Genomic DNA, 15,909 nt, shown 5'->3' with positions numbered 1-15,909 from the left:
ATGATACAGCACACATCTCTGCTAGCGGTTAATGTTAGGAGACATATGGGGCATTCAAATGCAATCGGACATTTCAAACTCACAGAAAAAAAGGCTTTGATGCATGAACATTATCCATTAATCACTCATAATAATAATAATAATAATAATAATAATACTGTCATATAAATATTGTATTTTTTTTCAGGACCCTGGTACTAACATGAAAAAATAACATAAAATTATCCGCAAGATATATATAAGAAAAAGTATATACATATTTAATGAGTATATTAAATAAATAGCTAAATAAATAAATGTATGAATTTTTCAAGCCTTGCAAATATACAAAATTAGCAAATGATGGCTCCACAAAAATATTTTAATAAAAATAGTGGTGTGTTGCCAGCATCATTGCATGTTAAATACATGCCTCTGCAGTTAGCTTTTAGTCCTGTTGTTTGCACTTTGTTTTTCTTTTTTTTTCCTGTGAGATCACAACCTTTGCGATCACTGGTGGGTCGTGATTGACTCACTGAGCATCTATGCTGTTTGTACACATTTGCCATGTAAACTATCTCAGCTAAGAATATGGAAAACTACTGGAATTAGACAACACCAATATTTGCTTATGTATTTAATGGTGCAAACTTTGTTGTCTTTCTTTGTATATGTGCATGCGTGAGTGTGTGTTTCCATAATTTCTATAACTGTCAAATTTTATATATGTGTTTTGGCAAATTGTTTTGTACAGGAGTGATGCAAATGTAAAACACTTCTGGAATAAAGTAGCGTGAAGGGGATGCGCTGGGGGAGCCTGCAATATTGAAAGGCATGGCCAGGGTGTGGAAGTGGGGGGAAGGGTAAAGGGGTGAAAGTGGGAGTGTGTGCACTGGAGTGAACTGGGGCACCAAGGGATAGTGGGAAAGGAGGGATAAAAAGCAAAAGGAATAGGGCAATGAGAAAAGAAGGGAGCTTTTCACAGCGGCATAGTCACGACATCATGAAACTGTCTGCCCGCAGGGAAGGATTAAAGCTTCCCCAGCAATTTAGCCTTGTTTTTTTTTTTGCATGTGAGTCCGTACCCGTTTCCATGTTGGTGTGCATTTTCAACGGGGATGTGAATCCTGTGTGTGTGAGGCATGTTTCTTCATGTGTGTAGATGAAAAGACATGTTAATGGGATCTGGCATCACCCTCACCAATTCTCAAACCCAAAGGCACATACACACAGAGACACACATGCCCCCCCCCCCCTCCCCCACCACCCTCACCACTCTGATAAGCACCATGCCTGACGTCGAGCCATCAACCGACATCGGAGCTCGCAGTGACAGCCGCGCGCCCCCATCTTCTCTTTCCTCCTCACCCTCCATCACCTCGGGGGACCTCCTCGGCTACCTCTTCCCAACAGATGAATTCCCACTCAAGGCTACATAGAAATATGCTAGAGAAAAGGGCGTGTAGAAAAACATGGAGTCGAAGGCCTTCTGTCTTTCAGTTTATTATTCTTGCGCAGTGTGGAAGCACTCTAGGAGAGGGTGTGTGCGTTTGCTTGTGCTAACCGCCTCACGTGTGTGCAATTCACTGACTCTAATATAGATGCCATGCAACAAAGGCATGACCACACTACATGTAGCATGACAGTATGTGCTTATCGTGTTTCTGCACAATTCCATGTCTTCAGCCCATATGAATCTTTATGCCTGTGTGGGTGGAAACAGCAGATGTCTGCTAAGCCAGTTTGATCATTAGCACACCGACATGACACATGCATTAGCCTGGCTTTTTATACACGCACACGACCATACCGCCCGGCCTTCTTGATAAAACATCCCTTTTTCCACCCTCGTGCGCCACCGTTTACCTCTGCCATCCTTAACCCACATTCGCATATGCTGGTTTGGTTATGGCGCAGTTGAGTTGAAGATAGCAATTAGCCACCTCCACATGTGGGCCATAACATCTGCTCAGTGCAATCAGTGCAAAAATGATAATTGTTCCTCGTTGGCGCCACCTCACTCATCATAATGTGTGTTGCACAGCTGGTGTAATGTGAAAAATAATAATATTAATGCGAGGGTTACATGTAAACACATTATGCCTCGTGATGACTGCACAGAAACAAATGGTGAATCACACTCTCACCTTTTACTTGCAGGATCAGTTTAGCCAGATAGATGAACTCAGATGTCTGCAATGTATACTAGCGAAGTTGTCCTCTAATAGGACTACGTGAAGATACTTCAAGGGGATTGTGCTCCTAAATGCTGTGACAGGGAATTTCATTTCAGATTAAGAACAAATTAGTTGGAAAATGAAGTATTTTCTATTTGCTGACTTATGCTAGTGACCCTTGCAAAGCTTTTCATTTTCTGGCAGACAAGTCAGAAATAAAACAGATGAACTTACGCATAATAATATTTAATAATAATTTATTATGCCCTTACGCAGAATAAAATACGCCTCGAGTTACCACTACAAATGTAGTTCCACTTTAAACCTTTACTGGGCACAGAGGTGGCTTCTGGCCAATAGTTGTAAAAGGCAAAAACATCCTTTATCAGGCACATGTTTTTCTATTTTTAAGTTATAAACGTGCAAGAATTGTTTGGGATTTTAGAGAAGTTTAAGGGTACGTTAGAATTTTAAGCAATGGCTGTTAGGGACAATTTTGTCCATTTTGCCCTGTTTAGACTTTTGGCCGAAAGTGACCGCTGTGCCCAGTAAAAGGTTAGTAAATAAAAAAATCAGATGGGACAGCACCCTGTTTTTTTCCCCCTTCCGTTGAACAATGTTTTGCACTGATACTTGGCAAAAAATAATTTCACTGGGGGTACATCAGTGGAAGAAATATTGATTGTTATGCTGTGAACTTACACTCTGTGCTTGGGATATTACACTCTAAAAACAGTTGGGTCAAAAATAACTCAACTTTGACCCATTTTGACCCAACTATTGGGCTTGTTCTACACATAATAAAAAAAAATTTTTGTCATGTCCAAAATGACCCAATGTTTAGGTTGTTTTGGGAGAAAACAAAAGAAAGGATGTGTCAAATTGACCCATATATTTGGAAGGTCCTTTTTTGAACTGTAATTGAGTTATTGTTAACCCAACTGTTTTTAGAGTGTAATATTTCAAGTGCAGTCTTATTTCAATGACAACAGGTCACCTTTTTTTTTTTTTTATGAGGAAGTCTTTACTGTTGCAGCAACGCTTCTCACTCAAATCTTTTCTGAGTGAGACATCCCATTACTGTACTGAAGGTCATGTAACAACAAGGCCCTAGCGCAGGGGACACATAAACAGTTATTGCAAACACTAGCGTCACCGTTAAGGGAGATGGGAGAAAAAAAAATAACATTTTGTTTTACGAACCTGGGTAGCAGCTGTGCTGCCGGCCTCAACGAATTGGACACCACTTTCGGTTCTCTGGTAGGCTAAAGTGTTTAGATGTAAGAAGAGACATTAAGTGATCGGATTAAGGAGGGGGAAGACAGGACTCTCGGTGACTTTAGCCACCACATGAGAATGAGAGCTGACTGTTGGAGCCACGGGGGGAGACGGAAGAAGTGGAACGATTGGCTACCCGGTTTTTCTTCCAATGCCTTTTGTCCATTTGACGTGAATCAAATTGGGCAGCAATGGGCCTACATCAGACAAACCCACAGTGATTAGGTTTAGAATGATCATGCGGCGCTGCAATCGAGACCTTGAAGCACGGGGGCGTGTGGTTTGTGTGTGAGGAGAGATGGTGCTGCAGGAGAGATTTAATTGAATCTGAAATCTTGTCAACCTGAAATGAGATCCAGAGATGTCTCTCGCGCTGCGTCTCGGGCGGAGAGCTGATGTTCGCAGCTCTCTCTCTGAGACATCATAGTCTGTTATTAAAGAGCTCAAATTAAGTGGAGTGGTGCACCCGTCCCTGTTAGGCCTATGACTACTAATGATACAACACCCAAGGGATCACCCGCAGATCCCCCATTGTCTCTCAATTATTTTCTAACAATATGCTAACAGTAATGTACACAATTGCAACTTTTTTGTTTTAGCAGGTTAACAGCTATCTACACTATACAGATATTAAGACCCCTAAAACTTATCGAAGCAACCCAAAAATATAAATTAACCTGACAAATAGTGTGAGCCTTACACAATCAATACCAAGAATCTCCTCCTTTAAAATCTACCCTATTTTTCATACTATAAGATACTCTTAAAACCATTTAATTTTCTCAAAATTTGACAGTTCACCTTATAATCAGGTGTTCTTTGTGTATGAATGCCAAATTGAAGTTGAATTAAGTTTGACTCATTGGTTTATCCTGTATTAAGCCTTATAACATGATGTAAGCAGAACCTGTTTATGGAAATGTCCAGAAATCAAACCTGTTCATTGAGATTTGTCTTTATAAGATGGTGCTTTTTATAATCTGAAAACTGTGGTAATGGGCATTTCAATATTTTCAATGTTTTATTTCAAAGGATTTATTTCTATGGAAAACTCTATCTATAGGGCCCGCTGGGTTAGTCAAAGTCAAGCTTTATCAAACTTGGATATAGCTCTATTGATATGGCATTTTTGGTCATATGTAATCATTAGGCAAGGTTATTATTATTTCTGTTTCTGGCAGGATTACACATAAAAACGTGTCTGAAACCTACAAAATTACCCATGACCCCTGGTCAAATTGACCTACAATCATATTACTATTCCAGAGAAATAAACGTAATACATGGGTATAAATTGGGTATCGCCTGGTTATTTTGTGAATGGATCGCCTTACAAAAAAAGTGAGTTTTTGATACTTTTGTATCATTAAACACATCTGCAGATCATATTGACCCAGAGACACTATTGATGTTCTCGGGAGATGAATATGAAATACTGGTTGAAACGAAATATCAGATTTGAACGACACACATTTCAGACATGTTTGGATCAGTAAATACATCTTGGGTCAAAGTGACCCAGGAACATTATTGCTGATCCTTGCAAACAATCATAGCAGGAGGGTCACATGATATTAGTGTACCTCTATAGTTGATGAAATAGGGCAGTATTTATTTTTCCTAAGGCGGCGGAACAGTAGACTTTGGAATTCAAATCATGCTTGAATTTATAGATGAGATAAAAAGCGCATTTGGGAATCTATTTATTTAGCCGCTATGTGCTAGGCAAATGAAGCTCTTGCTACTGTCCATCTCATTGCTAGTCTGCTCACCCAACCACGGGGCTTAGCATGTAATGAAATAGGGGCCTTTGGCTGAAATGACCTTTCCCATCCGATGACTTCCCACCTGCTGATGTGTGCGTACATCTCGACATGTAAGCGATAAGATGGGTCGTGGGGAGGGAGAGGATAACAGTGCGGGCAAGAGAAAGAATAAGCTGTGAAAATTGCTTTTGAATTACAATGGTAATATCAATCGATGTTGGATTACACCACTGATTTCCATCAAAGGTAGCCAATTAAATGCAGCCATATAGTGCTGCTCTTATTGTCCGTGTTTGGCATGTAAAGGCTCATGATTTTCCATTGTTGTAGCATTTTTTTTTTTTTTTTAAATATCCCAGTACATGTAGTTCAAAAGATTTTTTTTTTGCATGAGAAATTAATTTTGTCTGTGTTCAGGAAGTCAATTGGTAGTTCCTTGGTTTGATAAATTGAAGCTGATCGCTTTCATGTGCACCATTTAAAGTAAACATTATTATGAATAATAAGACATTTAATGTGTATAACACCAGCAAAATTCTGTTGTTTCATGACATTTACAAGTGCAAGCGCACCAAACCCAAATTTAGGGAGAAACGCACTACATTTGTTGAAAAAATATCTAACATGCAATATACATGCATGGTGAGCCTTTATACGATATATTTAACTTTGGACATTTATCATTAAATCCATCTGTAGATGTCTCGTTAACCGGGATGTGTCCAAGGTTATTTATCAAACCCTATTTGCCATGTGCACTTGCGCAGTTTTCCTCTGTTGCTCATCCTCACTTTACTCACAATTACTGTCACTCCCACCCATTTTTTTTCAATATGCACACCCATATCCCTCCCTGCCTCCTCACATCCCATCTGCCCTGTACATTCATCGTAGCATTGACAGAAAGACCTCTCTCGTCTCCCTCTGGATGCCGGGGAGGGTGCGAGGGGGAATGTATATCACGGATCAGTGCTTCTGCTGTCTTCTGTCTTCGACAGACTCAAATGCAACATTTAGACCAGTCTGTATCCACGCCTGTATTCCAAAGTCAGTCTACCGGACACACAAACGCCCTTGAGTTTTTTTTAGCAGAGCATCTTAGGAATAGGACATTTTATTGACTAGTATACAATGTATTAAATAAGTATTAAAAAGGTTTATTATGTCATAATGAATACTGTATGCAAAATTACTTTCATTTTATTAGATTTGTTTTGTTTTGTTTTGTTTTTTTTCTCACAAAGATATAAGTCCATATATCGTACATTATGAACAATAAGCCATTACTTTTTTTCTCACGCTTTGAATCTTGGCTTTTTTTTAATTAGCCACTAGGAGGCAATCACCTGGTAAACAAAGGGAGACAGAAGAAAATGCTATTGAAATATTGATTTGGAGTTTGAACTGCTATTGTACTCACCACTAGGGGGCACTTTCCCATCTATCAGGGCAGCCAGGTGTGTTAGTTGTGTTGGTGCAGTGTTCTAACAATCTGAGTGTGTTGGTATGTTGGAAACATGTTGGTGCTGCTCTTTTAGAATGTGCAAGTTTGTTCAGTCTGCGTTGAAGGCATTGTGTTGCTGTGACCAGGAAGTGTGCAAAGTTTTAAACGAAAGCAAACATTTAAAAACCTTCCACGCACCATCTTTCAATGTAAATATCTGATGTTACGATATGCGATATACAGTCCGTGGATTTTCTTTTATTGTTGCGGCTTATAATTCAATGTGCCTTATAGTCCGAAAAATACGGTAATAACACTCTGCTGTGTACATTCCCCTTACACCATAAAAAAAGTGAGAAAAATTGTTATAGGTCACATTCATTATAGACAATGACAAACAGGACAGGTGGAACTTCATGAATCTTGGTGATGGATGGTTGTTTATGCTGTAAAGACTTAAATGTTAAAATGGTGTATTTTATGATCAGAAACATAACTTGAGAGCTCACCTTTTATATGGCTGACAAATCATAGTGGGATAAAGTTTTAATTTTTGCTGTTTTGGTTTGTTTCCCTAATTTTGCATCAAATTGCCTTATAAGCCAGCGTGTTGTGAATATGGAAATGTCTAAAAATAAAATAGACCTATTCATTGAGACCATGCATATGAACCAGTGTTCCTTTTAGTCTGAAAAAAAGATGGTATTCTGTTTCAAAATGCCATAATAACTGTTATGAATCATGTACTCTATATATTCATTTAGAATCCCCAGTTGTCAATTATGGTTTAAATATTATATGGTGAAACCTATTCCACTCAACATTGTCAGATACCTTTTTTTTTTACTCATTCAAACCAACAACAGTGACACCACATTGTACAGTACATGTACACGAGGTACTCTACCCCCCCTCTGTGCCATACACACTCGGTTGCAATCATCAAAAATATTGAATATACTTTGTTTGCTGTGTCTGCCGAATCCCGACTTCCCGCGGCCGTGATGAGCGGCAGCAGCCGGCTTGAGGATAACGAGTGTGTCAGTGATCAAAATGGACCATTAGGAATGCAGTGTGCTGCGCCGTATCTGGGTCACAGACTGAGCCGCCAACTGCAGCTCCTCAACGAAGAACCCGCAGCACTGACCCCCCTCCTCCCTCCGCTCCTATTCTCATCCCTATTCTTGCGTCTTTGTGTCTGAGTATGTCGCCAGGTTGGTTAAACACTACTGTAGTCAAATGTCTCTCTCTACGGGCAATTCTCATTCTGCGCATTTGTCTTTGTATAGGTTACCACTGCGCACACACACATTCTGAAAGCCATTTCCATCATGCAAATCTTACTCTGAGGTGTTACTATGTAAATTGTCCTTCAGAACCTCCCGCTCACTGTGCTCACACACTTTAACAAATTGATCCATGAATACATGTAGATTGTTTATTTGTGTTGTAATGAGAGACTTTAATCAGTAGGTGTCATGGATTTGAAATGTTCCTCATAGCCTAAACAAAACCACCCCGACACACACGCACACACACATATGCATGCGCCGAGCTATGATTTATGAGAAACATTAAAGGCAATTATGTTGGAGGAGGCCTCTTTTCTTGTATTGTGCAGGCTGTTTACAATACGGAAAACACAAGTCATCCATTGTACATGTATGTGCATGGAGATGCCAACACAAAAACGAACATGATTGGAACAGTTCCTGATCCAAATAGAAATGCTCTTACCGGGTTTTTCCGACTAAAAGGTGTGGCGACACAGTGTCATTGAACAGGTCTATTTCTATTCCAGTTTTTTTAAGCAGTTTGGAAGAGAGTGATATACATCCAATGCAATCACAGCAACCATGTCATTGACCACAAAATGGACTTTTCTAAGGTCAAAAATCTTCTCAGCTGGCTTGTGTTTGAAGCGATCGAAGATATCGCCTGCAGTGTGTCCTCCTACTGGAGCGTGGCCTAATCATGAATAAATACATGTCATGCCTCCATGATGCAGTACATACTGCTTTCCTACCCGGCATGAAACATTCTGAATCCCTTTCTCACCCCCATCATATATGTCACCCTGCTGTTTTCATACTATTTCAGCTTGCCTCCAGAGCTGAAAAGCATCAGTAATCGCATAAGTCCCGTGTTCTCATATAACGATTCACATTTCTGTTTTCCTCCATCCAAAAAGCATTGTGCTCAAAACAAAATGTTATCTACACACTAATGGTATTTAGTACAAGAGATCTATCCCTCAAAGGAAGTGTTCAGTTAAAAATAATCATGACGTTCTTGCAAGAAATTGTAGACCTGGACTGCAAAGGATGAAATTGCTGATACCACCACTATAAACAACAGGATTGTAAATCGGATCTACGTCACACTACGTACACCGATTGAGACAAGAGAAAATGTGTAAAATTTCTTTGAAAGTGCTTACCCTATGTATTTTTCCATTGAATAATCACTCCCATTATTTTTTTTTAATCTCCTAAGGTAGAATGAGAGTTGATGACAGTGGATATACAGTCACCAATCATTATTGATTCTAATTTTTTGAGAAACCAAGAGAACTTGCCACTGCTAACTGATTAGAATTCATGATTAGTATTACTGTGATAGTGATTGCCACTGAAGGCCAACAAACAATAACTAAATGTAGTTCACATATAAATAATGTTATATATGTATTTGTATGTGTCCTTAAAGTCCTATGTATGCCAACATTGTTCAATGTCTAAACTTGAGAGTGGAGCGGCTTGTTAGCTACTATGTGATAACATTCTTCTTCCTCTTCTTCTTGGGGAGCAGACTGGACATGTTTCGGGCTTGACTGCCCCTACTTATTAAAACGAAGCCACTATAGAGCGTTTGTAATGACAGTCTGTAATGAAATTCTTAGTTAACCTATTTTTAAAGACACACCCGATTTGGTCAACTTTCCCCCCTTAGTCTTGGTCAGTATAGATGACAAAGATAATGGGTCAAGTAGGATTTAAGTTGACTTTTAAACAAGATTAGTGGACAAACACGAATAAGGCAGGGTCTCGGGAGATTAAAGAAAGAAATTCAAATTTGACAAAGTTCTGCAGTGCAACATGCAGTTACACTTCAACACATCCCAAAACATTACAATAATAAACGGGCTATTCATAGATATTAGAAAGTGAACACTGAAGATGTTAACATGACTTTCTAATAGTGGTTTGAAAGTGAAAAAGTACATAAAGTCAAAGTTTATTATTTTCACCGCTCAATGCGACAAATGCCACAAATACACGTTGGAGCTCCAGCCTGGAAGATTCGGATTAACTTTCAGGTTGGCCAAGCAGAAACCAAATGACTCTTCCATGTCTGCCCTTGAAATTATCTTCTCGTCACTTACTCACATACAGTAGATGGATACTGTTTATTCACGCGTTCTGAGTCTCATGTTCCTTTTTCGACTCTGAATGATGATATGCCTAATGTTCTGAAAGTAATGATGCATTTCGGTTTGCTAGTAACTAGGCCCAACCTCAAAGTGTTCTTGGTGAATGAAGTCAAATGTAAAAAGAGAATAATGGCTGACAACTATTTGCTTTATTGTCTTTTAGTTTCATATTTGCCTATAACCCAGTGCACCTCATAACACAGTGCACCACATACATGGAAATTTAAAATTGACTCTTCATTGAGGCTGTGCTATATAATGAAGTCTATTTTATTGTTAAAAAATTATAATTAATACTGTATTCTAGTTTAAAGATTCACCACAAGCAAACCATATTTCCTTCCAAATATGTTGTAAATCTCAGAATTGTATTGTTTCATATGCTGGGTATAATGCGTGAGTGACATTTACTCTCCGGTTGCGCTACCCTTTTGAAATGTTACCTTTTAAATCCACGGAAAATATGTATCCCACCATCAATGTTATAAACTCTTCATTGTGATTTATGAAGTGGAATTACAGTTCGGTGACTTATATTCTTATTTTTTCCACATGGGGTTACAGAGCTTCAGTCCAGCGCTCAGAAATATACCAAATGTGTGACTGACAATATATGAAGCATATTTTTTTCATGAGCTGCTGCTGATAGTCATGACACTTGAATTGAACACTCCTTCTTTATTCCTGGCTTTTCATCACATTAGTAGCCATCAAAGCTTTGAATCCATTTGATATGACTGACACACGCGAGATTGCATACTGTCCAAATGAGGCTTGATGGCCATTCGGACATTATCAGGCCAAGCGGTGATGAATGGCGCATAGCTCCAGCTTGCGGGTGACTCCTACAGGTCATAGATATTCTCGGTGCCTATCTGCAATTCACTGCTTCGCTATCTCATTGATCATATGCGCATGTTATCCAGCTGCGTGGTCGCTATCTTTTCACTCAGTCGCAAGCTCTTCACTCCATCTTTCTTTGTTGTTTGAGAAGAACTCCGCGTGCACACATTCATCACTTTCAGTTGACTGCTGTTTGCCTCAGTGAGATAGATGCTTAAGAACGCATCATTAAACAGGACCACGGCCAGTTAGTCACAAGCACAAGAGTAGATCAGAGTGTTATGAGGATGTGATGGTCTATTTACATGGATAAAATAAAGATGTGAGAGCTACTTGTTTTTAAGCCTTCTGTAAATATACTGTAATTAGCCGTGTAGGCCACTCGTTAGTCATGTCCCTGGCTTAAGTGGAATTGTTTATTTATGTATTCATGTATTTATTTTTTGGCTTGTTTTATACTGAAAGTGTCTATCTATCTATCGAGCTGTTTCTCTCTCTCTCTAACTTTCTATCTATTTAGCTAGCTAGCTAGCTAGCTAACTGTCTGCTCGAGAGATAGATAGTTTTACCCTATTCATATGGTAACATGTTTTAAGATTATTTAGGTTTTGGAACGAATCAGATGTTGTGGTTTAATAATAATAATGATAATAAAAATATCAATCTTACTTATAAAGCACAAACTCAATCTTCAGAAAGTGCCTACAAAGCATTAAAAGTGTGCTAAAAACAGGAGGGAATGACAAAACCAATGCAAAAAAAGAAGCTGGCATAAATAGGAACTAATACATACGACAACTAAAATTAAATAGAAACAAAAAGTTACACAATTCAACAATACTAGCTAAAGAGAAAAGACATGAGGTTTTGTTCATAGGGTCTGGCTTGGCTAAGTTATTAACTCAAGATATTACTGCATTAAAACGTGACATTTGAAACCGTATTCAAAATATACATAAATAATTAAATAAATAATGGATTTGCGCATGGTAAGCATAACGACAACTTGCAGCTGTAACTTTAGTTTTGTTCAAGGTCATACATTGATAATATTCATGATTTCCATACAATTAAGATCTGTCTTCTGCATGTTGGACACAGTTCTGGCTTAATGGTGCCTTCACACCAGTGCTTCTCATTTATATTTTGCCAAGCCCCCCAAGGAAAGAGAAAACATTTTGTTTTCAGGTGGCCCACTAATTGAAAAGCACTGTTTTACACTAACATAATTTTGACCCCAAATGGCTCTATAACCACTGCCTGGTGCATTAATGATGTTATTATTATTTGAATCCAAGTTGTAATTCCAAACAAAGGTGTCGTGTGTCCTGGTGAATTTTGAGTTAGCTTGTATACAGGTCTCAGTATTTATGGGCAACCCGATTGGCAGCCTTATTTTGTCATGTTGAAAGACACTTTTGTCATTCAAACAGTGTATTTCAGATACCGATCAATATGTTATTATCAAGCCTTGTCGACTTCTCTGTCAATTTAGTATGATTAATGCTACGTTGCTCGTTTAAAAAAAAAAAAAAAGTAATGGCTGAATTATGTCTTTCCTCTTGGCACCATTTAACCCAAATAATTGTATTTGCTCTATGGTCTTTTCTTTAACCACATCAAAGAAGCTGTAGGAATTACTTTGGCTTCCAAGTGTGGCCAAATTGAAATTTAATGTAATTGCTTGCCTTGATGGACCGGTCACCAGTCCAGGATGTTCTAATTTTCTTCTGGAATAACAGTATAGGCCTTATAGGGAATGGAAAGATGGATGGATTGCTTGTCTTCCACTTAGACGTTCCAGGCAGCCAGCAAAGAGGCGGTAACTTTTCATTATATGGCTGCTGATGCCCTGATTCTGTCCAACATGCCAATATGTTTGACACTCACAAATCGCCCATTGTAGTGATGTTGATTCAGGGGATAAATTGAAAGTAGTTTTTTTTTTTTTTTGGGACTTTACTACAAAAACTGTCACCTTCACAGATGATCGATAGCGGCCTCAGGATAAATTATTGACTCTTACTTACCGGAGCTATTTGTTGATTAATTAATTAGGTAATGCATGCAGTCTGGGGATGAGATCCCAAACATTATCACCTTGACCTCTCCTGGGCGTAAGCACAAAATCTCCCATCAGGCTGCATTTTTAAAAGATGGCTCAGACAAAGCAGCCTCTTCTTAGGTGTGTTGTGATGTTCTGGTGTTTGACAAACCTGGAATACTAAACATCCAGGAAAGACACATTCTTCCAGTTCATGAATACATTCACTTCCTCAAATTCACATATGAAAATACACCAAACGAAAGAAACCAAATCAGTCTTTGCAATACTTTATAAGTAGGGATGCACCAAAAATTTTCCACCCAAAAGTATCCAAAAGTGCATTTTCAGAACCATTCTTTTGAATGATGATGTCTACCAGTCGATGGAGTCCGATTATGGAGTTCTCGATTACTGTGCGTGTGTCTGGGCTTCTCTCTGTAGGACTCCTCTTATTTCCCATTCCACATCATTTTCACCCTGAAGGTCTCCTGCCGTTTACTCTCTCAGCACCAAGCTTGGCTGACCTGAGGAATTTACGATCATCGGCTCAGCTTATTCCCGCTTCACTGTAAAGCTGTCGTGGATTTACCACCACTCGTGTGTAACTGCTGTGATTAAAATATAAAAGTTTGCAACGTTGCAATACAAGTTGTATCTCACCTGGTGTCCTGTAGTTTATTCCAACTTACTCATGAGCTGCCCCTGCTTTCTTTGCTTATCATTTTGCTGAAATTTCACAAAACGCCCGAAGGTTTACACTAATTTAGTTTTTAACATATTTTTTTTCATTGCCTCAATAGGAAAATCTTGCGTTTTGGATGTGTTCACATGAACGATAGCATGTTAATTCAACAAAAAATTGCGGCGAGTGTGTTCTCAGCTGTCTCCCTTGGTACACACTGAACCTGAAGAGTATGACAGTTTGACACTTTAATTTTGTTTCTGAGCAGTTTAACCTGATTTTCGCTGGATTAAATGGGGGATGTGCAAGTTTGAAAAGTGCAGAATTAAATGTACCTGCTGTTTTCGTTTGCTTAGATTTGGGAAGAACCGCAGTAATGAACAGTCGGCAGACAGAGTGGAAAGAAGGGCCTCCAGTAAATCTAAAGCTGAAGATGTACAGGCTTCTGAGGAGGAGACTCAGCGGATGAGGCTTGAACAGGAAAGGTGGGTGTTAAGAAATAGTTCTGGAATTGTTAATTAAAAAAATAAAAAATAAAAAAAAATATATAACGAACACACATTCGTTTGACCAGTGGAAAAAAAGAGCAGATAAGCCACACTGGACTATAAGCCGCAGGGCACAAATCATGAGGAAAAAATGTATATATATATATATATATATATATATATATATATATATATATATATATATATATATATATATATATTTACTGACACTGAACCCCCAATTACTCCTGATGCTGTGTCATCAGTAGGTAAATGCAAAGCGCTTTGAATACCCAAGGCAGAAAAGCTCTATATAAGTGAAAGTCCATTTACCAAGTCCATTTACCATATATATGTGTGTATTCAAAGTATTATACACATACACACAAAAGGTTAACTATCAATGGTGTTGGCTTTTCAACATAGTTTAATCGTAATAGTTTAACCTTGGGTTATTGAACTTTTACATTTCGATTGAAACGGAATGGGTGGGTGAAACCCAAAACATATATCAGTTTGAAAAACGTTTTTATGTATTAACAGTTAGAATTATTAATGGACTACCGTCGCCTGTGTTGTTCAGAGGCGCTCACCCAATGGTGCTTGTCCATGCCTGCAGATTTTGCATGATTGAATGGTGCTCATTATTATACTGAAATCAATGTGGCTCTGTATTTGTCTCACGCTGCTGCGCGCTAGTGTTGTTAATCACTTTTGAATACACTGTCCCTTCACATTCAGTCATTCTGGCTTTGTGTAAGTGGACCTTGGGGTGAGTCATTTGGTTTGCAGGGTCCGTCTCATCCCTGTTGAATTTTCTAGCAGGGGGGGAACAATATTAATGCGGGGCGAGTGAAAAGACAGCTTGCTGCCTCATTGTTCTCCATCGACTAAATGAACTCGGCGATCAAACAGCCGCTGGTAATAACAGCTAATTGAATAGAAACAATAGGGCTTGATATCACTCCTCTCTTTCGGCAAATGAAGAGAAGGGTGGAAGCCTGTCAAACTGGTGCGCACACACACACACACACACACACACAAGCTTACAAAAGCTCTTCTTTGCTGAATGGAACATCTGGAGGCCTTGCTCAGAAAGCGCTCGCACTCTCCTTTCTGGTATTTGGCTCAGACATGCAGCGAAGAGCCTCCTCGCCACCAGTACACCACTACTCTGGCTCAGGGCCGAACACATTTTCTTCAGTGCGCCCTGGAGACCGCTAGGCCCTGGTGTCTTTCTCCATCCAGGGCTATCTCCTTTGAGCACCTCCCAAAATGACTGTCATGCTAAGCAGCAAAATCAACACAGGCGCAAAGAGAGCGGGAGATAAGTGCAATCCCCTCCCCTAAAACGACACACTCTATTTAAATCCCGACTGCTGCCACACACTTTCTTTGTCTTGCGCCGCATTCTCATTCCCGCACCGTTCTGCATGTGTGAGCTCCAGTCCCAGTTCCATGTGCATGAGGCACACCCAATTCTTCAATTCTTTTGTACCTGCTCCCAAATCCTATCACTCAGCCAAGCCTGGATTGTCCCGTGGTTAGTGGAAAGTGGATCCTAAGGGAAATCAGAGGGGACCATAATAATCCCACCTGCCATGATGCCAAGTCCATTTTAAAAAGTATTTGGGCTCAGTTTAGCGCAGGAATGTGTCTTGTTCCCTTTATAGGGTCCAATATTGTGTTTTTTTTTTGTTTTTTTTTTTGTGATTCCAAAATTTACGTGCTGGGTCAGTGCGACCCCGGATAAACCGCAGCCCTAATTCAAA

At 39.2% G+C, this 15,909-nt stretch overlaps 1 protein-coding gene across 1 annotated transcript in view; it reads left to right on the top strand.

Moving 5' to 3' along the window:
- The window catches only part of LOC148407777 (partitioning defective 3 homolog), a 217,593-nt gene that overhangs the window by 141,183 nt on the left and 60,501 nt on the right, over positions 1 to 15,909 (top strand). The window contains exon 20 of the mRNA XM_088402015.1: positions 14,006 to 14,134. Within this exon, the coding sequence (XP_088258141.1) occupies positions 14,006 to 14,134 (129 nt within the window). The remainder of the gene's footprint in view (positions 1 to 14,005; positions 14,135 to 15,909) is intronic.

Source organism: Hippichthys cyanospilos, chromosome 19 (genome assembly GCF_059441005.1).
Source record: "Hippichthys cyanospilos isolate Australia breed blue-spotted pipefish chromosome 19, RoL_Hcya_1.0, whole genome shotgun sequence".
Lineage (NCBI taxonomy): Eukaryota > Metazoa > Chordata > Actinopteri > Syngnathiformes > Syngnathidae > Hippichthys > Hippichthys cyanospilos.
Note: the sequence above shows the minus strand (reverse complement) of the source record. Positions and strands in the feature narration are given on the sequence as shown.